This window comes from Muscardinus avellanarius, assembly GCF_963383645.1.
Source record: "Muscardinus avellanarius genome assembly, chromosome: 3".
Taxonomy (NCBI): domain Eukaryota; kingdom Metazoa; phylum Chordata; class Mammalia; order Rodentia; family Gliridae; genus Muscardinus; species Muscardinus avellanarius.
In genome coordinates, this window is record NC_137788.1 from 131,231,337 (window position 1) to 131,256,938 (window position 25,602).

General features: G+C 38.8%; 1 protein-coding gene across 4 annotated transcripts in view; it reads right to left on the bottom strand.

Annotated features, from left to right (window-relative positions):
* Positions 1-25,602, bottom strand: part of DENND4A (DENN domain containing 4A) — a gene marked incomplete at both ends in the record, with an annotated part of 115,548 nt that overhangs the window by 84,039 nt on the left and 5,907 nt on the right. For all 4 annotated transcript variants that reach the window (XM_080691720.1, XM_080691719.1, XM_080691718.1 and 1 more), the window contains 3 exons: positions 2,319-2,560; positions 4,091-4,260; positions 6,008-6,077. In XM_080691720.1, coding sequence (XP_080547846.1) covers positions 2,319-2,560; positions 4,091-4,260; positions 6,008-6,077 — 482 coding nt within the window. The remainder of the gene's footprint in view (positions 1-2,318; positions 2,561-4,090; positions 4,261-6,007; positions 6,078-25,602) is intronic.

Below are 25,602 nucleotides of genomic sequence, written 5' to 3' on the forward strand. Positions count from 1 at the left end.
GCGCATGCTTGTAATCCCCGCGCTTGGGAGGCTGAGACGGGAGGATTGCACAGGTTCGAAGCCAGCCTCAGCTACTTAGTGAGGCGCTCAACAACTTAGTGAGACCCTGTTTCCAAATAAAATATAAAATAGTTCTGGGAGTATAGCCTGGAGGTAGAAAGCCTCTGGGTTCCACCCTCAGTACCACATAAAAATAAATAAATAAATAAATAAATAAATAAATAAATAAATAAATAAAATAGAAATAAGCTGTGTTTTTTTGTATTATTTTTCCCTTAAACATTATTTCAAAATAAAAGTCAGATCATTTGACCTGGATAAAGAAATTAATTTTACAAACACGTCTCAATTGTTTACTATAAGATACCACTAGACATATCAGGAAATGCAAAAAAGGCTCTACCACTAAGGTACTCACAATCTAGGGAAAAAGAAAGCAGAATGAGAACCACAGAGTATGCATCTCTTTTGAATTATCTGAAGTAGCCAGAATAGCAGAAATGAAAGAAAGCGTGATTCACAAACCCTTAAAGATCTCCAAGACCTATTCATGGACTATCATCAAGGTCAAAACTAATTTTATTATAATACTAAAACATTTTCCTTTTCCATGGGACTGACACTTGCACTGATGGTGCAAAAGCACTGTGGATAAAACTGTTGGCACCTTACTGAGAATCAAGGCAGGAACACCAAAACACCAAACCATACTAGCAGCTGTTTTGTTTTGTTTTGTTTTTTTGTACTAGATGTCCTATTTCTAAGTTACACCTCCAGCACTTTTAAAAATTTTTATTTGAAAACAGGGCTTCCCTAAGTTGTTATTTTTGTTATTATTATTATTATTATTATTATTATTATTATTAGTGGTGGTGGTGGTGGTACTGGGGTTCCTGGAAACCCTTCTACCTCCGGGTTAAACTCCCAGACCTATTTTTATATTTTTTTATTTGGAAACAGGGTCTCTTAAGCCAGCAAGGCTCTCTTTGAACCTATGCGATCCTCCTGTCTCAGCCTCATAAGTACTGGGATTACAGCCATGTACCACCATGCCCAGCTGTGTTGTATTCTTTATTCCTATACACTCACAGAAAAAACATCAATTTTACTTAAAAATGTCCTTGAGCAATAAATATTAATCTTATTAAATATTGACTCTGCAGTAAACATTTAGAGTTCCCTCTTCTCCACATCCTCACCAGCATTTGTTGTTGTTTGTGTTTTGAATGATTGCCATTCTAGTTGGAGTTAGGTGAAATCTCAGGGTAGCTATTTACATAACAGGTAGTAAGTTTTTTTTGTGTGTGTGGTACTGAGGATTTAAGTCAGGGGCATTTTACCTCTGGGCTACAACCCCAGCCCTATTTTTTATTCTTTATATTGAAACAGAGTCTCACAAAGTTGTGAAGAGGGTCTTGCTACATTGCTGAAGCTAGCAGCAAACCCGTGATCCTTCTAACTCATTCTCCCAGGTACTGGGATTATAGGCATGCACCACCACACCCAGCATACGTTTATTTTTAAAATAAACTATAAATAAAATTTCAGTTTTAATTTTATTGCAGTATATTATTTTTTAAGACTCTAATGGGGTTCTGAGTCAAAAGATTTAAGAACTGCTGGACTATGAAAGTAGAAAAAGGAAAGAAAAAATTGAAGAGTAAAATTGTACACTGCATGTGTGTATGATAATTATATTACTTCTCAACAATCATTAGAGCCATAAAATTCTGCCAAGAACACAAAAGAGCTTAAGTGATAGATGGTATAAAACCAGATAAAAGTGTAATCAACAAACCCCTAAAGACAACAGACAATGGAGATATTAATATCTCATTTGCATCAGGTCTTATGCATGGAACATTCAATGTGAGTGAGCTTACAGTAAGTCATTAAAATTATAAAAAGGAGAAATATCTTCACTTAATTTTTAACTCATAATATCTAAAATTAGTAGGAAATACTTTTAAAGGTTTATAATAAACCTAAATTATATAAAAGAATTACAAATTTAGTTTTAAGAGTTCTAATATTTCTCTAGATTAGAACCTCTAAACTTTATAAGAGCATTAAAAATCTCAAAACATTCATTTCAAACAATCTCAAAATAAATCAAAACACTTATTGTTATAAATAAATTTAAAATAATAAGACTATAAATGCATAGTGGTGAAATATTATCTGAAAGAACCAAACACCTTTTTTCAAATAACTCTTGAGAATCCAGTTCCCACATATAATTTACTCAGTTACTAGTACAAATATACCACATAATGGAAAGGTTTGCTAAATTTTGAACCAAGAAACTTCTAACTTACTTCTCAATTGGAAGAACATGCGGTCCAGAGATGGAATAACGATAAAGAAAAGTCAAAAACTTTCTGAATGCATCAAAAAAAGGCCAATGAGAAAGAAGACAGATGCACTTATTAGTGTGAATTGTTTTGGAATGATCAGACTTCCCATCTGCCAATGATGCTAAATTCAAAAGAAGTCTCTGTTTTTCTGTGAGATTCTCCTCAGAATATGGTTCATAAAACTGAATAGCAGCACCATAGACCTGCAAAACATCGAATTTGTTTAATAAATAAACTTTTATCATTTATTCACTTACATCATGAGTTAAATGTTTGGTGAATGCTTCCTATGACCATGCTACATGTTAAAGACTAGGAACACAGTGGTGCATGGAAACCAATCTCTCGCTTTCTTGATGTATTTGAGAACTATATAATAATATTCTCATGTATTTGTTATTGGAAATAGGTCTTTTAATTAAATTGCATTTTTAAAACAAAGAGTGAAAGATATTGTACCAATTTTCTCTGTAATAAAATGGTTGAAATAATTATATAGTAGAAAGTGGGAAAACATTTTAGATAAGAAAATATAAATTTCCACTTTGAGTGATTCCCTGAATGTCTCTGAACCTCAATTTCCCCACACATAAAGTGAGGATGTCATACTGGATGATTTTGAAAGTCCCTTCCAACTTTGAGTCTTTAATTCTAGGGCTGGAGTACAGCTCAGTGGTAGAGCACTTGCCTAGCATGCACAAAACCCTGGGTTCAATTGCCAGGACAGAAAAAAAAGGCTATGATTCTAAGTCACATTATATATTTAATAATGTCTTTGCATTACTTTCAAAGCTGCTTCTTTTGGCGGGGGATACTAGAGGTTGAACCCTGGGGCATTCTACCTCTGAGCTATACTCCATCCCTTTTTTATTTTTTTTTTTTATTTTTTATTTATTTATTTATTTATTTGGTGGTACTGGGGTTCCTGGAAGCCCTTCTACCTCCGGGCTACACTCCCAGACCTATTTTTACATTTTTCATTTTTGGAAACAGGGTCTCCTAAGCCAGCGCGTGCGGCTGGCTTCGAACCTGCGCGATCCTCCTGTCTCCGCCTCCCAAGCGCGGGGATTACAAGCGTGCGCCACCACGCCCGGCTCTTTTTTATTTTAAAAAAGGGTCTCGCTAAATTGCTGTGGCCGGCTTCAAACCTGAGATCCTCCTATCTCAGCCTCCCAAGTTTTGGGATTACAGGCATGTACCACTGTGCCTGGCCTTTCAAAACTTCTTTACCACAGAAAATAAACCAATGAACCGGGCGTGGTGGCGCACGCTTGTAATTCCTGTCCTTGGGAGGTGGAAACAAGAGGATCTCGTAGGTTCGAAGCCAGCTGTGCTGGCTTAAGAGACCCTGTTTCCAAATTAAAAAAAAAAAAAGTATAAAAAATAGGTCTGGGAGTGTAGCCCAGAGGTAGAATGGTTTCCAGGAACCCCAGTACCACAAACAAAAAACAAAAAGAAAGAAAGAAAGAAAGAAAATAAACCAATAAAGGCTAATCATTTGATGATGAAAAAAATCTTTCATGACGTTCACAAAAAAGCATTTGGGAGTATGGAACAGAATGAAAATTCTCTTTTTATGTCTCTGAATATGGTTACTTTAACCTAGTGGAAGAGAGAGATATGCATAATGGATTCAATTTAACCAGTTTTTTTTTTTGTTGTTGTTGTTCCTTGCAACATAAAAAACTTGAGACCAAAAAAATGCAGATATCATTTGTTAAAATACACAGTACCTTTTCAGCTGAGGCTCCAGTTAAAACAAAAGTAGAAAATACAGGGAGAGGGTATTTGCTATTTTGTGGCCAACATTCAATAGTTGCACCCATTGGTAAACAAAATAGGGGAACAGATTCTGGTAGAGAGAATGATTCATAATCTTCTTGCGGATATCTGCAAATTAGACCTATAAACACAATTACAAATATTAGATATCGCTTCAATTTAGGTGCTCAGAATTTGAATAATAAAATGCCCTCTTCACATATTTAGAAGACCAAGACATTGTACATATGTTCATCAAATAACTAAATGCTTCACTAGTATTTATATAGATTTTAATCTTCAAACATTATAGCTATTAAAATTAAATTCTTAGTATATATCAAGCTTCATTATAAAGGCTAATAAGAAAAATATAATCCTTTAGAAACAAACACACACACTTCTCAAAATTCGTTTTATAGTCACACTATCTGAAAGCATTTTTTTCCAATATGGCTATCTGCATACATCCATTTCAATTGCTCTCTATAACTTTTCCTCAAAGGGCTTTTATGCATTAAAATACATATCTCATAGTACATATAATAAATATATATATATTCTAATATAGATACAATAAAATTACTCATAAAAATAACAGTCACTTATTTACAACATCATCAGAACAGTATAAAATGAAGCTCAGCTTCTACATAATCTCAGATTTTATATGAAGATAGTTTATGGTTTCATGTTGGGCAGACCAGTCTTGAAAATGGTCCAGGTATCTCCTACTGAACACATTCTAGGAGCAAAACCTTGTACTGCATTTTGTGGGACTAGAAACAGAAAATAGGTCCCCTAATCTTGAAGCCCTTAAAAATCAAATGGAAACCATCACTAGACATAGCTAAAAACAAAGCAAGTAGTTGGTTCTACCACTAATATCTCTAGGATTTTGGACAAATAAGACTCTGGTTTTCTTATATGAGAAGAACTAAATAAACTAAGGTCCAAGATAATTTAAAAATTATCTAATTAGGTACTAGCCAGCCAGTGGATCCCATTAGGTAACTATGCTCTACTCTCACAGAACAGTACTGTCATAAAGTAAGTACAGATATAGTGATGAATTGCATCCTAGGAAATCAAAGGGAGAAGAGAAAGTTGTCTAGGACTTTAGTTTTAAATAAATATTTTTTTAAAAGACTGAATCTGCTATCTTATAAATAATATCAGTATGCTTGATATTTTGAGGTTTCTGCAAATTTAACATTTCAACGTTATATCATAAAGTTGCAACTTTCTATCTTTCATTTTAAAATATAATTACATATGAGCTACAAATTTAACTATATTTAATGTAAATATTAAACATTAATTCAATAAAAATACCTATTTCCTACTTTCTACAGATTTTTTTTCTTTTCTTTTCTTTTCTTTTCTTTTTTTTTTTTTTTTTTTTTTTTTTTTTGGTGGTACTGGGGGTGAAACCCAGAGGCTTTCTACCTCTGGGCTATACTTCCAGACCTATTTTATACTTTATTTGGAAACAGGGTCTCACTAAGTTGTTGAGCGCCTCACTAAGTAGCTGAGGCTGGCTTTGAACCTGCGCGATCCTCCTGTCTCAGCCTCCTAAGCGCGGGGATTACAAGCGTGTGCTATCACGCCTGGCTGTTTCTACAGATTTAAAAAGCTAAAGAGAACTGGTATCTACTTATTTTTTAAACCTGAGATTTAAAAAAAAAACCCACTTTTATTTTTCAAATTAATCTTCTGTACTGAACAACATCCAAAAGACAAAATTGAAAATCAAAAGGCAAGGGGATTGGGTTATAGACTCAATCTTGATACTAGTGCATGATAGATAAGTTTGGTTTTTTTTTTTAACCTCACTGGGCCCCACAATGTATTTATATAAAAAATATTCCCTAAAAAATTATACTTACCAGCTTTGTAAGATATAGTGTTAGTCTTTGCCACTGATTTCTTATAACATAAGTACACTGCAGATCCCCACTGAATTAAAAAAAAGGGAAATAACATTTAATTTTGAAAAACATTAGCTTAATTAAATGAAATCTCTGAGGTCTCCAGTATATATTATCTAAAATATAGCAACAGATATTTTATTGCTTGATATTTTCTTTTTGTGTGTGTGCATGGCACTGAGGATTGAACACAGGGGCATTTTACCTCTGAGCCACACCCCCAGCCTGATTTTATTTCTTGTTTTAAAATAGTGTCTCACTCAATTGTGGAGGGCCTCGTTAAGTTGCCAAGTCTAGCTTCAAACCTGTGATCCTCCTGTCTCAGCCTCCCAAGTACTGAAATTAGAAGCATGCGCCACCACACCCAGCTGTTGCTTGATATTTTCAACTTGTTATTTTGTCAGCATTTTATTGAGTTATTGCCCACTTTCTTTTCAGAAATAAAATTGAACATTTTTTTTTTGTGGTACTGGGGTTCCTAGAAGCCCTTCTACCTCCAGGCTACACTCCCAGACCTATTTTTATACTTTTTATTTGGAAACAGGGTCTCTTAAGCCAGCGCGGCTGGCCTCAAACCTGCGCGATCCTCCTGTCTCAACCTCCCAAGCATGGGGATTACAAGCGTGTGCCACCAAGCCTGGCTAAAATTGAACAAATTTTTGACCCGTGATCACAATGCCATGAGGAAAAGTTGACCCTTTAAAACAAAACTAAGCCACAACAATTTAGATTTTACTTTAAGTCCAAATCTTATGCAGAACTGATAAATTTAAGAAGTACCTACTTATGTGCATATCTTCCTTCCAGATATTGCTGGATTTTGAAGCCTTTTATGCCAAAATTCAAGAGTTACAACTTACTATATCTATTTCCTTATTTTCTATTGTTTCCTGAATCCATTCAAAATCAGGCTTTTGATCTCTACTACTCCCTAAAAGAATGCCCTAACAATCTCCAATGATAAGTCTAACTGCTGATTCCTAGTCTTTATCTTCTCCAACCTTTCAGCAGATTTTGATTCCACTGGTAATTGCCTGTCAACCATCTCCTTGGTTTGAGACATGACATTCTTCTGGTTCCTCTCTGTGAAACATCTGGTGGCTCCCTCAGTCTCTTCTGTGGCATCTGCTCTTTTTTCCACATCATTAAATGTGACTCTTATTTTCTCTAAATGATATACATTGAGTCCCATTGTTTTAATTAACAGATTCTCACCGAGGAGTCTCAAATTTCTAGTCTCAATGGCAAAACCCTATCACCGCCACCTCTAGATTCCAATCCAACTGCCCACTGATACCTGCACTTCTGTTTCATACCACCCATATTCACCATCACTGTAATAGAAGTCTTGCCCTTTCAAACTTGTTCTTCTTCCCACCCCAGAAAATAGTCCCATTTACTAAGTCCCCAAACTCAAGAGCCACTCGACTTTTCTTTGTCTCATATACCATATCCAACCCAACTGTAGTTTGTCAACTCTAGCTTCAAAATCTACTTTGAATGTGATCCCTATATACTATCATCACCCCTAGTACTTATTTATTTATTGTGGTACTAGGGGTGGAACCCAGGGGTATTCTAGCTCCCACCTACATCCCTAGCACAATTTCTTCCTTTTTTTCTTCCCTCCCCTCCCCCTTCCTTCCTTTCTTTTGTGGTGCTAGGGATAGAACCCAGGGGCATTTTACCTCTGAGCTACACCCCCAGCCCTATTTTTTTTCTTTTTTCTTTTGGTACTGGGGTTTCTGGAAGCCCTCCGGGCTACACTCCCAGACCTATTTTATATTTTTGAAATAGGGTCTCTTACGCCAGCGCGGCTGGCTTCAAACCTGTGTGATCCTCCTGTCTCCGCCTCCCAAGCGCGGGGATTACAAGCGTGCGTCACCACGCCTGGCTCCAGCCCTATTTTTTATTCTTTATTTTGAAACAGGGTCTCACTGAGATGCAATCCTCTTGTCTCAGACTCCCAAATGCTGGGATAACACGCATGCGCCACCACACCCGGCTCTCCTACTGCTCTTTTAAAGTTTATTTTTTACTTATGGTACCAGGAATTGAAACCAGGGGCATTCTACCTCTGAGTTACACCTCCAACTCTAATTTTTATTTTCAAAAAGGGTCTCACTTTGCAGAGGACCTCACTTAGTTGTCAAGGCTGGCAGCAAACCTGTGAGTCTCCTGTCTCAGCCTCCCAAGTACTGGGGGCCCAAGCATGTGGCACCATGCCCGGCTCATTCCTAATACTTTTTTTCTTTTTGCAATACTGAGGATGGAACCCAGGGGGATTCTACCTCCAAGCTACACCCCTGGACCTATTTTTGTGTGTGTGTGTGGTACTGGGGTTCCTGGAAACCCTTCTACCTCCGGGCTACACTCCCAGACCTATTTCATATTTTTATTTGGAAACACGGTCTCTTAAGCCAGCGAGGCTGGCTTCAAACCTGTGCGATCCTCCTGTCTCTATCTCTCAAGCGCGGGGATTACAAGCGTGCACCACCACACCTGGCCCTGGCCTTATTTTTTTATTCTTTATTTTGAAACAGGGTCTCACTGAGTTGCAAAGGACCTCACTAACTAGCTGAGGCTATGAACCGAGATCCTCCTGTCTTGGCCTCCCAAATGCTGGGATTACAAGTGTGCGCCACCATGCCTCTTGATCAAGGAATCACCACCATTTTTCATTTGGACTACTACTGTAGCCTCCTAATCAACTTCCTGTCTTAACCCTTAATACTCTATTCTCCACAACAATGTAAATCAGATGTCATTCTCAAATGACTTCCTATCAGATTAGAACCAAACTCCAAATCCTTACTCTATGACAAAATCCTACACAATCCAATCTCTGTAGCCTGTGATAACATCTCCAACTTCACTGACTTCCTTGGCCCCCCAGTCTTTTCTCAAATATACCAAGCATATATCTATGTCAAGATTTTTCTTGGTCCACTGTAATAATGCATCGTAATGAAGGTGAGTGATAGAGACATACAGTGTACACAGCACTGGGTGAGCCCTCCCTGCCCCGCTCCCACCCTACTCTCTCTCCTTCCTCCCAGCATATTGAGGTTGGCACTGGTAATTATGTATATGCACATTATGTCAACTAAAGAGTTTCCTTCATCAAATCTCCCTCCCTCCTACCTATGTCCCTTCCCTGGAGCGCACCATCACTCCACGGGAGTTATTCCTCCTTTGTCTGGAGTCCCCTTGGTGTCCCATTTTCTCCCTAGCTTGCACATAGGAGGGAAAACATACGATCCTTCATTTTTTGTGACTGGCTGGTCTCACTTAGCTTATTCTCTAGTTACATCCATTTTCCTGCAAATGACATAATTTTGTTCTTTATTGTGTATATGTCTCATCATTTCGTAACCACTCAGGTGATGGGCACCTAGGTTGGAACAACTTGGCTACTATGAATTCTGCTGCTATAAATACAGATATGCATGTCTCACTATAATACTCATTAGGGCCTTTACACTGTTTCCTGTGCTCGTTCTCTTTTTGTTCAAGTGTGCTCAGATGTCTCTTCTTCAGAGGTCTTACTAACATCGTGGCCAAAACCATATTATCACTATCTTCTATTCTTCTGACCACTTGCCCCTCCCTGGCATCACATGCTACATCTGTTTACCATTCTTATTTGAATGTATTCTCAGTGAGAGCATGGACTCTTTTTTTTTTGCCAATGTATTACCAGCGGCTTCCACATAGTAGCAGTTCAGGAAACTCAGTAAATACATAAATAATATATTTAAAAGTGTTTGAAAACCCAGGCGTGGTGGTGCTCGCTTGTAATCCCAGAAGCTGAGACCAGAGGATCGTGGTTTGCAGACAGCCTTAGCTACTTACTAAGGCCCTCTGAAACTCAGTGAGACCCTGTTTCAAAATAAGAATAAAACATAGGGCAGAGGGTGTAGATCGGAGGTAGAATGCCCCTGGGTTCCACCCCCAGATCCACATAATAAATAAATAAATAAATAAATAAATAAATAAATAAATAAATGTGTTTGAAGCCGGGCATGGTAGCACATGTGTATAATCCTAATACTTGGGAGGCTGAGAAAGGAGGATCACAGGTTTGCAGCCAGCCTCAGCTACTTAGTGAGGCCCTCCACAATTTAGTGAGATGCTCAACATAAAAAATAAAATAGGCTGGGGGTGTAGCTTGGAGGTATTAGGGTATATCTTGGAGGTACAATGCCCTTGGGTTCAATCACCAGTATTGAAAAAAAAGTTTTTTATAATATCACGATAATAATATATAATAAAAATTTTTATTATCATGACTAAAAGCTACTCCCAGCTCCACAACTACTACTACCCTGGATTGCAATAATCTCCCCAAATGGTTTTTCTCATTCCACCTTTGCTTCCCACTAAAATTTATTAATATATAAAAGAATCCTCCCTCCCCCCTTGGGATTAAACTCAGGGGCATTATACCTCTGAACTATCCTCCTCCTCCCCCAAGCTCTTTTTTTTTGAAACAGGGCCTTGCCGTGTGGCTGAGGGGGTCTCAGTTGCTGAGGCTGGTCTTGACCTGCAATCCTCCTGTCTCAGCCTCCTAAGTACGGGGATTACAGGCATACACCTCTACACCTAGCTTCCCCAGCTTGTATCATTCCTTTGTGTTAGGAATATTAAAAATCCTTTTTTCTAACTACTTTTTGGCAGCACTGGGATTGAACCCAGGTGCACTCTACCTCTGAGCTACACTCTTAGCCCTATTTTTTATTCTTTATTTTGAAACAGGGTCTTACTAAGTTGCAGAGAGTCTAAGTAGCTGAAGCTGGCCATGAACCTGTGATCTTCCTGTCTCTACCTGCCAAGTACTGGGATTACAGGCATGTGTCACCATGCCTGGCTTCTACCTACCTTGAAATATTCAATAAGTTGTATTCTAAGTCCAAATCTTAGGTAGAAATGGTAAATTTAAATTGCCAACCCTAAACTGGCTGTAGTGGCACATGCTTATAATCCCAGAACTTGGAAGGCTAAGACAGGAGGATCGCACAGGTTCGAAGCCAGCCTCAACTACTTAGAGAGTCTTTCAGCAACTTAGTGAGACCCTGTTTCCAAATAAAGTATAAAATAGGTCTGGGAGTATAGCTGAGAGGTAGAAAAACCCTGGGTTCCACCCTCAGTAACACACACACACACACACACACACACACACACACACACACACAGTCAACCCTAATTATCCTACTGTGCTAAAGAATATTGAGTGTTATTTCTTCTATCAAACTGTACTCCTCTACACTAAGGTTTTAAGACTGAGTAATGGGAAAAATGAAACAACTTGAGATAGAAGGAAAAAAATGAATAGAAAGGAAGCATAAAGGAAGAATCAGGAAAACGTGCATGAGTATGAAAGCCTTCTGCTGAAGTTCCCCACTTTCCAAGCCAGATTTGTTACTGCCAAGTTTCTGAGAAATTTACAACTCTTTACGCATTCACTTATGGTAATTAACATTATTAATTATCTCACCAACGAATAGTTTAATCAGGAGAGATAGCTACTGATCAGGCAACAAAGACCACAGCAAGGAACTGGTATGTGGCCCAGATCACCACACTGGAAACTCACTTGTGATAATTAAGCACTGCTAACTATCTTATGAAGGAATAGTTAAAGCCAAAGAGACACCTTATTGATGAGACAATGGAGACCACAACAAGGATTTAGAAGATGACTAGATAACCATAAGCCATCTTGTGATCACTGGACTGATGTTGTCTTCATGTATCTTCCCATATTCCCCACCTCCATCATCTCCTTTAAAAGAGCCACTGAGCAAGGTGTGGTGGCACAAGCTTGTAATCCCAACATCTGGGAGGCTGAGACCCCCCCAGGACCAAGGTTCAAGGTCAGCCTCAGCTACTTAGTGAGGCCTTTTGCCTAAGTTTCAAAATAAAGAATAAAAAAATAGAGCTGGGGATGTAGCTCTGAGGTAGAATGCCCCTGGGCTCCATCCAATCAGTCAATCAATCAATCAATCAATCAATAAGTAAGCAAATAAGTAAATAAATAAATAAGTAAGCAAATAAATAAGTAAATAAGTAAGCAAATAAATAAATAAATAAATAAATAAATAAAGCCATGAACATCCAAATTGCATCTCTCACTCTGGAAATGGCCTGCGTTCTCCCTTGAATGTACATTTCTTGCTTTCCTAAATAAGTCTTCTGTGTCCTTGACTGGCTACTGCTGAAATTCTTTTCCATCAGGTTAGTCAAAGACCCCAGTGGTCTTGTGTTCCTCTCCCCCTCCCACTGGGAACTCCTCAGACCCTTCTTGGAATGATCTCTTCTCCTCTGACAAAATGAGATATGAAGCAGCTTTAGGGGATGAATATAAAAAGTTCAGTTTTAGATGGATTAACTTTGAAGCATCTATTAGACATCTAAGTGAAGAGTCAAATGGAGCCAGGCAAGAGATGTGGAACAGAGATGTAATCTTGGGAGACAGCTCCACTCAGTATGTGAGTGGTGAGGATATGCTAACGCAGCACACTTCCTCACCTCCTTCAGTTTTCAAGTCAACTGTCTTATTATTGGAAACCCTTGTTTCATCACATTATTATATGCAACAATAAGTCTCTCTCTGCACTGCAGAGTCCTATCACTTTCTTCTTTTATCCTCTATAGCACTTAAATGCTCTATCTACAGTATCTAAAATAGTGCCCGGTATATAGATGCTTTATATTTTTAATGAACATAAGAGGATGTGTTTGTGCATACATGATAGTGTGTGCACATGAACAAATATACTAGGGCAGATTTGTAACACTGAGAGCAAACACAGAAAAAAATAAACTTTTAAAAAATATTATTTAGTTAGGTGTGGTGGCTCACTTGTAATTTCAGTACTTGGGAGGCTGAGACAGGAGGATCACAGGTTTGCATCCAAACTCAGCAATTTAGTGACTCTGTTTCAAAATTTTAAAAGGAGGGGTGGGGTATAGCTCAGAGCCAGAATGTCTCTACAATGTTGCTAGCCAGGCATGGTGGTGCACACTTGTAATCCCAGTACTTGGGAGGCTGAGAGAAGAGGATCCAGGTTTGCGCCAGCCTCAGCTACTTAGTGAGGCCCTCCACAACTTAGTGAGATCCTGTTTCAAAATAAAGAATAAAAAATTGTGCTGGGGGAGTAGCTCAGAGAAAGACCCCCTGGGTTCAACCTCCTGCACCAAAAATAAATAAATAGATAAATAATAAATAAAAAAGAGACTGCTATAACAAATGCCCATGTACTCACCACCAAGATTTAATATATGTCAACAACTTGCCATGTTTCCTTCAGATATTTAATTTATAATGTAATTTTATTTATTTATTTATTTATTTATTTATTTATTTATTTATTTATTGGTGGTGCTGGGGTGGAACTCAAGGGCTTTTCTACCTCTGGGCTATACTCCCAGACCTCTCTTTTATATTTTATTTGGACACAGGGTCTCACTAAGTTTCTCAGCGCCTCACTAAACAGCCGAGGCTGGCTTCGAACCTGTGCGACCCTCCTGTCTAAGTCTCCCAAGCGCTGGGATTACAAGTGTGCGCCACCATGCCTGGCTATAATGTAATTTTAAAAACTACAGGTTTAGCTAACGTGCTCTACCTTTGCTTCCTTCTCCTTCTGAGTTAACCACTTAGCCTGAAGCTAGTGCATTTCATTCACATGCATCTTTAAAATTTCTACTAGACAAAAATACATATATAATACTGTTTTGTGTGCTTTTTAATTTTATATAAATGGTAATATAACCAAAAATATTTTTGTGACTCCCTTTTTTTTGGAAGTTGGTAAAGTTGATACCACAAATCTAATTTCTCCATCTTAATTGCTGAATAGTTTTCTATTAATAAATAAGCCACTGGGTATACCCAGCGCCCCTACTGTTAGACACCTGGGCTGTTTCCTTTTTTTTTTTTTAATTATCATAAACAATCTTACAGTAGCTTAGCTTCTTATACAAAACCTTACTTTTTAAATTTTTTTCTGTACTGGTGATGGAACCCAGGAGCATTTTACCTATGAGACACACCCCCAACTCTATTTTGTATTCTTTATTTTGAAACAAGATCTAAGATGCAGAGGGTCTCACTAATATTAGCTGAGGCTGGCAACAGATCTGCGATCCTCCTGTTTCAGCCTGACAAGTACTGGGATTACAAGCCTGTGCCACCATGCCCGGACAGAACTTTACTTTCTTAAACAGAGTAAAACATTTTGTGTGGATACAAACTAATTAGGATCATCAGATAGACATTAATTGTAGAACTGCCCTCAGAATCTACTGAGACATTTTGAGATATTTGATCCTATTTATCAATGCTACATACTATTTGCTATTGCTGATGTCCTCATTTCTTATAAGCCTTTCTCCCTCTTTGCTTTCCTCTTTGCCTTTTAAATGTTCTTTCTAATTATCTTTGAGTGCGAGTATGTAAACTAAAGAAGTAGTTCTGAGAGATTTACAAGGTATAAGCTGCTGAGTGTGATGGTGCACACTTGTAATCCCAGTACTTGGGAAGCTGAGACAGGATGATCACGGGTTTGCAGTCAGCCTCAGTTACTTAGTGAGGCCCTCTGAAACTTAGTGAGACCCTGTTTCAAAGTAAAGAATAAAATATAGGGCAGGGGGTATAGCTTGGAGGTCGAATTGCAAAGAGCCTCACTAAGTAGCTGAGGCTGTCTTCAAACAGCAATCTTCTGGTCTCCGCTTCCCAAATGCTGGGATTACAAGCTTGTGCCACCAGGCCCATCTTAGAGTTGTCGTCGTCGTCATCATCATCATCATCATTATTTTGCAGGTCTGGGGATGGAACCCAAGGACTTTCTTCCTCTGAACTACACTCCCAGACCTATTTTATATTTTATTTGGAAACAGGGTCTCACTAAGTTGCTGAGAGCCTCACTAAGTAACTGAGGCTGGCTTCGAACCTTCGTGATCCTCCTGTCTCAGCCTCCCAAGTACAGGGATTACAAACCTGTCCCACCACGCCCAGCTCCCCAGCCCAATTTAGTAGTTTACTTTAAAACAGGGTCTTGCTAAATTGGGGAGGGCCTTGCTAAATTGCTGAGGCTGACTTTGAATCTCCAATCTTCCTGTCTCAGTCTCCCAAGTACTGGGACTACAGGAGTATGCCACTGCCTGGCTAAGATCAATTTTTAAAAAGGCTTTATCAGCCTTGTGGTGCACACCTGTAATCCAGTATCTTGGAAGACTGACAGGAAGATCACAGGTTTAAAGCCAGCCTCAGCAACTTAGTGAGGTCCTCTACAACGAAATGAAACCCTGTTAAAAAATAGAATAGGGCCGGAGGTGTGGCTTTGAGGTAGAATGCCCCTGGTACCATCAAAAAAGGCTTTTTAATTAAGCAATGACCATCTTTTATCAAGAAAAGCCCATCTTCTGAAGACTAAAAAATGTGACAACTTTTTGCTTTTATTAAGTTTTCTAAATAAGTCTTCCAAACATGGGCAGGGGCATGGTGGCACACACTTGTAATCCCAGTATTTGGGAGGAGGAGACAGGAGGATAACGGTTTCATGGCCAGCCTCAGCTACTTAGTGAGGCCCTCCACAACTAGTGAGACCTTGTTCCAAAATAAGGAGTAAAAAAAAGGGCTGGAAGTATAGCTCAGAAGTAGAATGTCCCTGAGTTCAATCCCCAGTATCAAAAATTATATATAGTGCAGTCAAACTAAAATCAAACAGAATATAATTCAAACATTTCTCTTATTTAAGTAACACAGCACACAGAAAATAGTATGTTTAGGAATCTGAAAAAATCTCAATAAAAAACAAAGAAACCTTAATCTTTTAAGGGGGCTTAACAGATTATAGATGAGCCTACTAAAAAATCCTAACTCTGGTTACCAATGAGTCAAATTTGTAACAATAATAAAAAATTCAATGGTAAACTGAGCGTGATGGTGCACACTTGTAATTCCAGCATTTGGGAGGCTGAGACAGGAGGATCAGTTTAAGGACAGCCTCAGCTACTTAGTGAGGCCCTTTGCAACTCAGTGAGACCCAGTTTCAAATTAAAGAATAAAAAATAGGGCTGGGGGTGTAGCTTGGAGGTAGAATGCCCCTGGGTTCCATCCCCAGTACCGGAAAAAAAATTCAATGATAACCCTTTTGATAATAAAAAAATAATATTTGGGTATAACAGAAGTGAAATATTCTAAAATGAAAAACAGAAACTTATGAGACATAATAAAAATTCTAAGGCTCAGAGAAAAATATCCACAGATGTTGAAACTGTAAAGGAGGTTTCCAATTTTTTTCAAAGTTCAGTCAACCAGAAAGTAGGAGGAGCTATTATTGTATACCTTATAATATTCACATTGTGGTTTACCATAGCAAAAATTTACTTTCAAATGTTTTTTCCTTAGGAATTAAATACATAGTTTAATTACTTTCTTTTAGCAACTCTGCTTTTCTAAATAAAGCTGCTAAATCCAATGCTGACAGTCTTGGAAAGTTGTAAAATAAGAGTCATTTGTACGTCACATTCTTATTTTTTTATTTTCTTGTGGTACTGGGGATTGAACCCAGGGCATTCTTCGTCTGAGCTATACCCCCAGACCTATTTTTTATTCTTTATTTTGAAACAGGGTCTCACTCAGCAGCTGGGGCTAGCTTTAAACCAGGGATCCTCCTGTTTCCTCTTTCCAAGTACTGAGATTACAAGCATGTGCCACCATATCTGGCGTATATCAGAGTTTTAAAAAATACTCTCAAAGAGATTCAAAAGTTGGACAGATAGTTCCAAAGTTGCCAAGAATTAATGTGTAAATCAAAAAACTTAAGCCAGGTGTGGCGGTGCATGCTTGTAATCCCAGCTTTAGAAGGCTGAGACAGGAGGACTGTGGTTTGTGTATAGCCTCAGCTACTTAGTGAGGCCCTTTGCAACTCAGTGAGACCCTGTTTCAAAATAAAGAATAAAAAATAGGGCTGGGGGTGTAGCTCGGAGGTAGAATGCCCCTGGGTTCCATCCCAATACTGCAAAAAAAAAAAAAAAAATCTATCTGGACTAAACATTCTTAAGCCACCAACATTTGCAGTTTGATATCACATATCTACCTTAAATTCTCATCTACTGCCGGGTGTGGTGGCGCACACTTGTAATCCCCGCGCTTGGGAGGCAGAGACAGGAGGATCGCGCAGGTTCGAAGCCAGCCACGCACGCTGGCTTAGGAGACCCTGTTTCCAAATAAAAATGTAAAAATAGGTCTGGGAGTGTAGCCCGGAGGTAGAAGGGCTTCCAGGAACCCCAGTACCACCAAAAAAAAAAAAAAAAAAAAATCTCATCTACTTTAAAATATAATTTTATCTACTATAATATCTAATCAAAGTCTAATCCACTTAAGACTTATGGTCCCAGGTTTATCTTTTTTTTTAGGTACTGGGGATTGAACCCAAGGGCATTCAATCTCTGAGATAAACCTCTAGCCCCAGTTTTTATTCTTGATTTTTAAAACAGGGCCTAAGTTGCAGAGGGTAGCTGAAGCTGGCCACAAACCTGCAATGTTCTTGTCTCTGCCTCCCGAGTACTGGGACTATAAGCATGTGTCATGATGTCTGGCTGGTCTTAAGTTTAAAAACTGATAATTCTTGCCAGGCATGGTGGAGGCATAGCTCAGAGGTAAAATGCTTCTGGGTTTCATGCCCAGTACCAAAAAAAAAAAAAGGTTAATTCTTAAAACCTTTTATGGAAAATAAGAATGATGGGAATGATGGAATTAGAGAACTGGGAAGGACTTCTTAAGGCCAAAGCTGTAAACCTGCTAAAAAACCACATATAAACTTTGAGCAAAGATTTAGCATATATTTCTTCATGTCTACTGAATAGCTATTTTCTCACTCTCTGATTTAAAATGTAGTGGATGGCTTTCATTTAAACAACTTAATCTTCTTAAATAGACTTTTATTGGCACATTAGAATTACACTTAAGAGTGGGATGTCACTACATATTTGTACATGTACATAACATAATTTAGTCAAGTTCATTCTCAAGTACCTCCCTGTTCCCTCTCCACCTCCCTCCTCCTGGTTCCCTTCCTCTTTTCTACTGGTCTTCCTTCTGTTTTCCATGACATCATCCCACTTTTTTTTCTTTCTCTCTAGCTTCCACATATGCGGGGGGGAAAGGCCTTTTACTTAATTTCACTTAACACAGTGCTCTCAAGTTCCCTCCATTTTCCTACAAATAACATAATTTTGTTCTTCATGACTGAGTAAAATTCCTCATCTTTTTCATCCATTCTTCTGCTGATAGACAGCTAGGTTGGTTCCATAATTTGGCTATTGTGAACTCTGATGCTTATAGACATAGATATGCATGCATTACTGTGGTATTCTAACTTGAATCCTATGGATGAATACTGAGGTGTGGTATGGCTGGGTCATATGGTGGCTCCATTCCTAGTCTTGGAGGAACCTCCACACTGACTTCCACAGAGGTTGTACTAATTTACAATCCATCAACAGTGTATAAAAGTTCCTTTCTTCCCACATCCTTGCCAGCATTTGTTTGTATTCTTGATCACTTCTAATTGGAGTGAGGTAAAATCTCATGGCAGTTTTGATTTATATTTCCCTGACTGCTAAACATGTTGAGTATTTTTCATGTATTTGTTTCATAATGAATATTTGTATTTCTTTCTTTAAGAAGTGTCTACTTACTTTATTTGCCCATTTATTGTTGGGTCTTTTTTTTTGGTGGTAAGTTATTTTGAGTTCTTTATATCCTTGATATTAATTCTGCCAGAAGAATAGCTGGCAAAAAGCCAGGTGTGGTGACACATGCATGTAATCACAGGACTTGGGAGGCTGACAGGAGGCTCACTGGTTATGGAACAGCCTCAGCAAGTAGTGAGACTCTCGTCAACCTAGGGAGACCTTGTTTCAAAACATAAAATAAAAAGGGTTGGGGATGTAAGTCAAAGATAGAATGCCCTTGGGTTCAATCTTCAATACAACACACACACACACACACACACACACACACACACACACACACACACGCTAACAAAGATTTTCTCCCATTCTGTAGGCTCTTTCCTCATGCTCTAAATTGCTTCCTCTTCTGTGAAGAAGCTGTTTAATTTGATGCCAACCCATTTATTAATTCTTAGTATCATTTCCTGAGTAAAAGCAAGTTTTTTTTTTTTTCTTGATGGGGAGGCAGGGTAGCAGTATTGGGAATTGTACCTAGGCCTCATACATACTAGGTAAGCACTCTACTTCTGAGCTACATCCCAAGCCCTCAAGCTACCTACTCTTCCAAAGCAAGAGTAAACTATATAACTATACTTTTGGCTATTATTAACACATCAGAAATTTAGTTCCAATCACTTTCTGGTTCCTTAAATAAACATTAGACAGATATAAAAATAAGGTTTTTTTAGACTGTATGTCTATTTTGGCTTTTAAAGAGTTGGAAAAGTCCTTGTATATCTACTACAAAGATCTACATTTGTTTTGATTACCTTATAGTCAATGGAAACAAAGACTGTTAACTATATTGCTTTAAAAAAAGACATCTACTGCCAATATCAGGGAAGTTTCTCTATATTAAAGGCTATTACTTGATTGAAGAATAAGAAAATAACAATTTAAAAGGTTTTTCTTCCTGTAACATTTCTTTAAATAAGCAAGCAAGCAAGCAAACAAATAAACAACTTAAAAGGAGCTTAAAGACCAGACACAAACAGAATTTTAAAAGCTCTTTCCTAGCCAGTAGTGATGGTGTACACCTACAATCTCAATGGGGAAACTGAGACAGAGGAATTCAGATTTGCAGCCAGCCTCAACACTAAATACAGCTCAGAGGTAAAATGCCCCTGGGTTCAATCTCTAGAACCAAAACAAACAAACAAACAAAAAAACAAACAAACAAACCTCTCTTTCACAAAACAAAACAGAAGAATCTCTTTCTCAGACAAGGACTACATAAAAAAAGGATTGATTAAGCAAAGTTAACCAAAGCAGTCATTTAAAATAGCCTACAGTTACACATTTACTATGTGCTGGGCATTGTCCTAACTTCCTTAAAAATACTAATTCATTTACTCTTCAAAAAAGCCTAGGAAATAAAGTACTAATTTATTCCTATTCCATGAATGAAGAAACTGAGGCAGAAAGACTCAAGGAGTTGTCCAGGACACACATCTGGGACTCATGGGCAGGCAGTTTAGCTGGAGTCTACGCTGACCATAATGTGTTACAATGCCTCTTTATTCTCTTTAGTGGAGAATGCATGCTCTGTGGCAATACTGGGACTAATGTTTCAGGGTAAAAAGAAACATTATTTCTGGTTTTAGTTTCAAAAGCAAAAATCTACCTAGAACATCTTGATTAATTACTTAAACACAGAAATGATTCTAATGACAATGTCAATTAGCTTGATTCCAAAACTAACACATCCACAAAATAAGTGGAAAACTCAAGAATGAGAAAGTGTCAAGTATATCTATAAGTCTGTATAGGACTTGCTAAAATATCAGACCAAACCTAAAATGTAGCCGGGCATAGTGGCGCACGCTTGTAAACCCCGCGCTTGGGAGGCTGAGACAGGAGGATCTTGTAGGTTCGAAGCCAGCCTCAGCTACTTAGTGAGGCTCTCAGCAACTTAGTGAAACTCTGTTTCCAAATAAAATATAAAATAGGTCTGGGAGTATAGCCTGGAGGTAGAGAGCCCCTGGGTTTCATCCCCAGTACCACCAAAAAAAAAAAAAATCTAAAATGTAATAAGATGGACTGGATATCATGGAAGATATATATAGATATATCATATTTATGGAAGACTTACTTAGAAGTGTACTCTTAACAGACTACTTTTTGTGTGTGTATGTGTGTGCTACTGGGGATTGAGACCAAAGGCATTCTACCATGTGCCAGACACCCCTAGCCTTATTTATTTTTTGAAACAGGGTCTCACTGAGTTGCATCGGGCCTGACCGCCATCCTCCTGTCTCAGCCTCCCGAATGCTGGGATTACAAGCGTGTGCCACCATGCCTAGTTTCCTGTTTTTATTTTGAAACAGGGTCTCACTAGGTTGATGAGAGCCTCACTACTTGCTAAGAGTGTCCTCGAACCTGTGATCCTCCTTTCTCAGCCTCCCAAGTACTGGGATTACAATATGTGCCACCATGCCCAACTAACAGACTACTTGTAATATAAAAAATCAGACTCTAAATGTCTTAGAATAAATTACTTTATAGCCATTTAATGCAGTAATAGTCATTCAAAGCTCATACAGTAGTCCTCTCTTATCCACACTTTCACTTTCTGTTTCTGATTTTTAGTTACCTGGGGTCAGCTGTGGGTTTAAAATATTAAATAGAAAATTCTAGATTAAGAAATTCATAAGAGAGGGGTGTGTGTGTGTGTGTGTGTGTGTGTGTGTGTGTGTGTGTTTTGCAGTGCAGGGAATCAAATACCCAATGTTTCATGCATACTAGGGCAAATGCTCTACCACTGAGCCATATCCCACAGCCCAACTCCTAAATGTTAAACTGTGTGACATTCTGAGTAGTGTGACTAAGTCTTACGTTTTCTTGTTCCATTCCACCTAGGACATGAATTATTCCTTCACCCAGCGTATTTCTGCTATATATGCTTCCTGCCTGCTAGTCACTTAGTAGCCATAGCAGTGTCTGTGTTAAAATAACCATTATTTAAGCCAGGTGTGCTGGGCACACTTGTAATCCCAGTACTTGGGAGGCTGAGACAGGAGGATCACAGGTTTGAGGCCAGCCTCATCAACTGAGTGAGATCCTCTGCAACTTAGTAAGTCCCTACTTCAAAATACAATATAAAATAGGGATGGGGATATAGCTTAGAGGTAGAATGCCCTGGGTTCAATCCCCAGCACTACACACACATGTCTTTATTTTACTTAATAATGGCTCTAAAGTGTGAGTAGTACAATAATGAAAAATAAAAAATAATAAAATAATTTAAAAAATAAAGTATGAATAGTGACATTGGCAATTTAATGAAAGAATGGTGTTATAACTGTTCTATTTTATTATGTAGTATTATTGTTAATCTCTTACTTGTCTTACTTGCAAACTTATCATAAGTATGTATGTATGCATAGGAAAAGGCACACTATATACAGGGTTCGGTACTAGCCAAGGTTTCAGGCACCCACTGGGAGTCTTGGAATGTATCTCTTGTAGATAAGGGAAGACTAAAATAAACATTAAAAATCTTCAACCTCTACAATAATCAGATAAATGTAAGTTAAAAATCAGAGTGACTTTTTACTTAATAGTCAACTGCTGATAAAGACAGGTATAGAGGCACACAATTGTAATTCCAGTACTTGGGAGGCTAAGACAAGAGGATCATGGGTACAAGGCCAGCTTCAGCTACTTAGGCCCTCTGCAACTGAAACCCTATTTCAAAATAAAGAATACAAGCAAGGCATAGTGGGCAATCCCCGTGTTTGAGAGGCTGAGACAGGAGGATCACTCAGGTTCTAAGCCAGCCTCAGCTACTTAGTGAGGCTCTCAGCAGACACTTAGTGAGACTTTGTTTCCAAATAGAATATAAAATAGGTCTGGGAGTATAGCCCGGAGGTAGAAAGCCTCTGGGTTACACCCCCAGTACCACACACACACACAAAAATAATAATAATAATAATAATTAAAAAAAATTAAAAAGCCCGGAGTGGTGGAACATGCTTGCAATCTCCGTGCTTGGGGGGCAAGAAGGAGGATCACGCAGGTTCAAAGCCAGCCTTGTTGGCTTAAGAGACCCTGTTTCCAAATAAAATATTAAAAAAAAAAAAAGGTCTGGGAGTATAGCCCGGAGGTAGAAGGGTTCCATCCCCAGTACCACCAAAATATAAATAAATAAATAAATAAATAAATAAATAAATAAATAAATAGCAAGCCAGGCATGGTAGTACATGCTTATAAACCTAGTGCTTAGAAGGCTGAGACAAGAGGATTGCAGGTTTGCAGCCAGCCTCAACTACGTTAGTGAGGCCCTCTGCACTTAGTAAAACCCTTTCAAAATAAAGAATAAAAATGGGGCTGGGGGTGTAGAATGCCTCTGGGTTCAATTCCCAATACCACAGAAGGAAGGAAGGAAGGAAGAAAAGAAGGAAGGAAGGAAGGAAGGAAGGAAGGAAGGAAGGGAGGGGGTGGGTGGGAGGGAGGGAATTTGCCTGGCCCCTGAATTAAGAGACTATAAAAAATAATCCCATTAGCCGGGTGTGGTGGCCCACCTTGTAATCCCCGCACTTGGGAGACAGAGATAGGAGGATCGCGCAGGTTCGTAACCAGCCTCGCTGGCTTTAGAGACCCTGTTTCCAAACAAAAATATAAAAATAGGTCTGGGAGTGTAGCCCGGAGGTAGAAGGGTTTCTAGGAACCCCAGTACCACTAAAATAATAATTATAATAATAACAACAACAACAACAACAACAACAACAGTCCCATTAACAGATTATCAGAATTTCTTGGACTAGGGTTGTGGCAATAAAGTGGGTGAGAAGTGGTCATGGTTAAAGTATGTTTTGAAATCAGAGTTTACAGAGAATAGAGTGAAAAGTAGAAAAGGTTAAGATTACTCTGAAGATTTTTAGTCTGAGTTATTCAAAGAATAGAATTTCCATTTATTAGACAAGGAAAACTATGGGAATAAGGAGATTTGGAAAGGAACATGATGAGTCCAGTGTTGAACGTGTTAAATTTGAGACGCTCTGAGCCAGGTGTAGTGGAGCACGCTTATAATCCCCGCGCTTGGGAGGCGGAGACAGGAGGATCATGCAGGTTTGAAGCCAGCCTTGCTGGCTTAAGAGACCCTGTTTCCAAATAAAAAATATTAAAAAATAGGTCTGAGAGTGTACCCCAGAGGTAGAAGGGTTCCATCCCCAGTACCACCAAAAAAAAAAAAAAAAAAAAAAAAAATTGAGACACTCTAGAAGGGTGTGGTGGTGCAGCATTTGGGAGGCTGAGACAGAAGGATCGCAGTTTGCGGACAGCCTCAGATACTTAGTGAGGCCCTTTGCAACTCAGTGAAACCCTGTTTCAAAATAAAGAATAAAAAAATAGGGCTGGGGATGTAACTTGAAGGTAGAATGCCCCATCCCCAGTACCAATAAATAAATAAAATGGGGTAACAGAAAGAGGAGAACATGGGACCAAACCCCTCCCTTATTTTTGTGGTCCTGGGAATTGAACCCAGGAGCATTCTACCTCCAAGCTATACCCTCAGCCCAATTTTTTATTCTTTCTTTTTTTTTTTCTGTACTGAGGATGGAACCCAGGGGCATTTTACCTCCAAGCTACATCCCCAGCCCTATTTTTTAGACTTTTAGTTTGTTTGAAACAGGGTGTCACTGAGTTGTGAAGGGCCTCGCTAAATAGCTGAGGCTGTCCACGAACTGCAATCCTCCTGTCTCAGCCTCCCAAATGCTGGAATTACAAACGTGTACCACTATGTCCAGCTTATTCTTTGTGTGTGTGTGTGTGTGTGTGTGTGTGTGTGTGTGTGTGTGTGTGTGGTACTGGGGTTCCTGGAAGCCCTATCTACCTCCAGGCTACACTCCCAGCCTCCCAAATGCTGGAATTACAAACATGTACCACTATGTCCAGCTTATTCTTTGTGTGTGTGTGGGGGGGGGGGGGTACTGGGGTTCCTGGAAGCCCTTCTACCTCCAGGCTACACTCCCAGACCTATTTTATATTTTTATTTAGAAACAGGGTCTCCTAAGCCAGCGCGCGGCTGGCTTCGAACCTGCGCGATCCTCCTGTCTCCGCCTCCCAAGCGCGGGGATTACAAGCGTGCGCCACCACGCCCGGTTTATTCTTTATTTTGAAACAGGGTCTCACTAAATTGCGGAGGGCCTCACTAAGTAGCTGAGGCTGGCTGTGAACCCAGATGTTCCTGTCTCAGCCTCCCAAGTACTAGGATTACAAATGTGAGCCACCATGCCTGGCTAGGATCAAAACCTTTTCTAAAAAAACAAGAAATCTTACAATATGCTTTGCACACTGGAGGAAATAAATTCAAGAGAGTGAAAAACTGATGACTCACAAAAGGACAGGGAGACTTGCTGAAGCCATGCCCTCAAAGCTGTGTATGATGTGAAATCCAGTACACAAGTGGGGAGAGAGGGTAGCCATGGATATTTGCAGTAATGGGGAAAAGTTATTATTTTTGTGGTAATGGGAATTGAACCCAGGGCTATTCTACCTCTAAGCTATACCTTCAGCTGTATTTTATTTTTGAAACAGTCTTACTTGTTGCTGAGGCAGGCTTCAAACTTCCAATCCTTCTATCTCAGCCTCCCAAGTACCGGGATTATAGGCACATACCACTACACCTAGGAAGTATTTTTCTTTTTTTAATTAAACAAAAAGTTTTTTGCATGGCTTCTTTTCAAAGTATAACTAAAGTACTTTATTTTTTGTACTTACTATTTTTTACTTGGAAACATGGTCTCACTAAATTACCAAGAGTCTAAGTTACTGAGGCTGGCTTCAAACCAGCAATGCTCCTGTCTTAG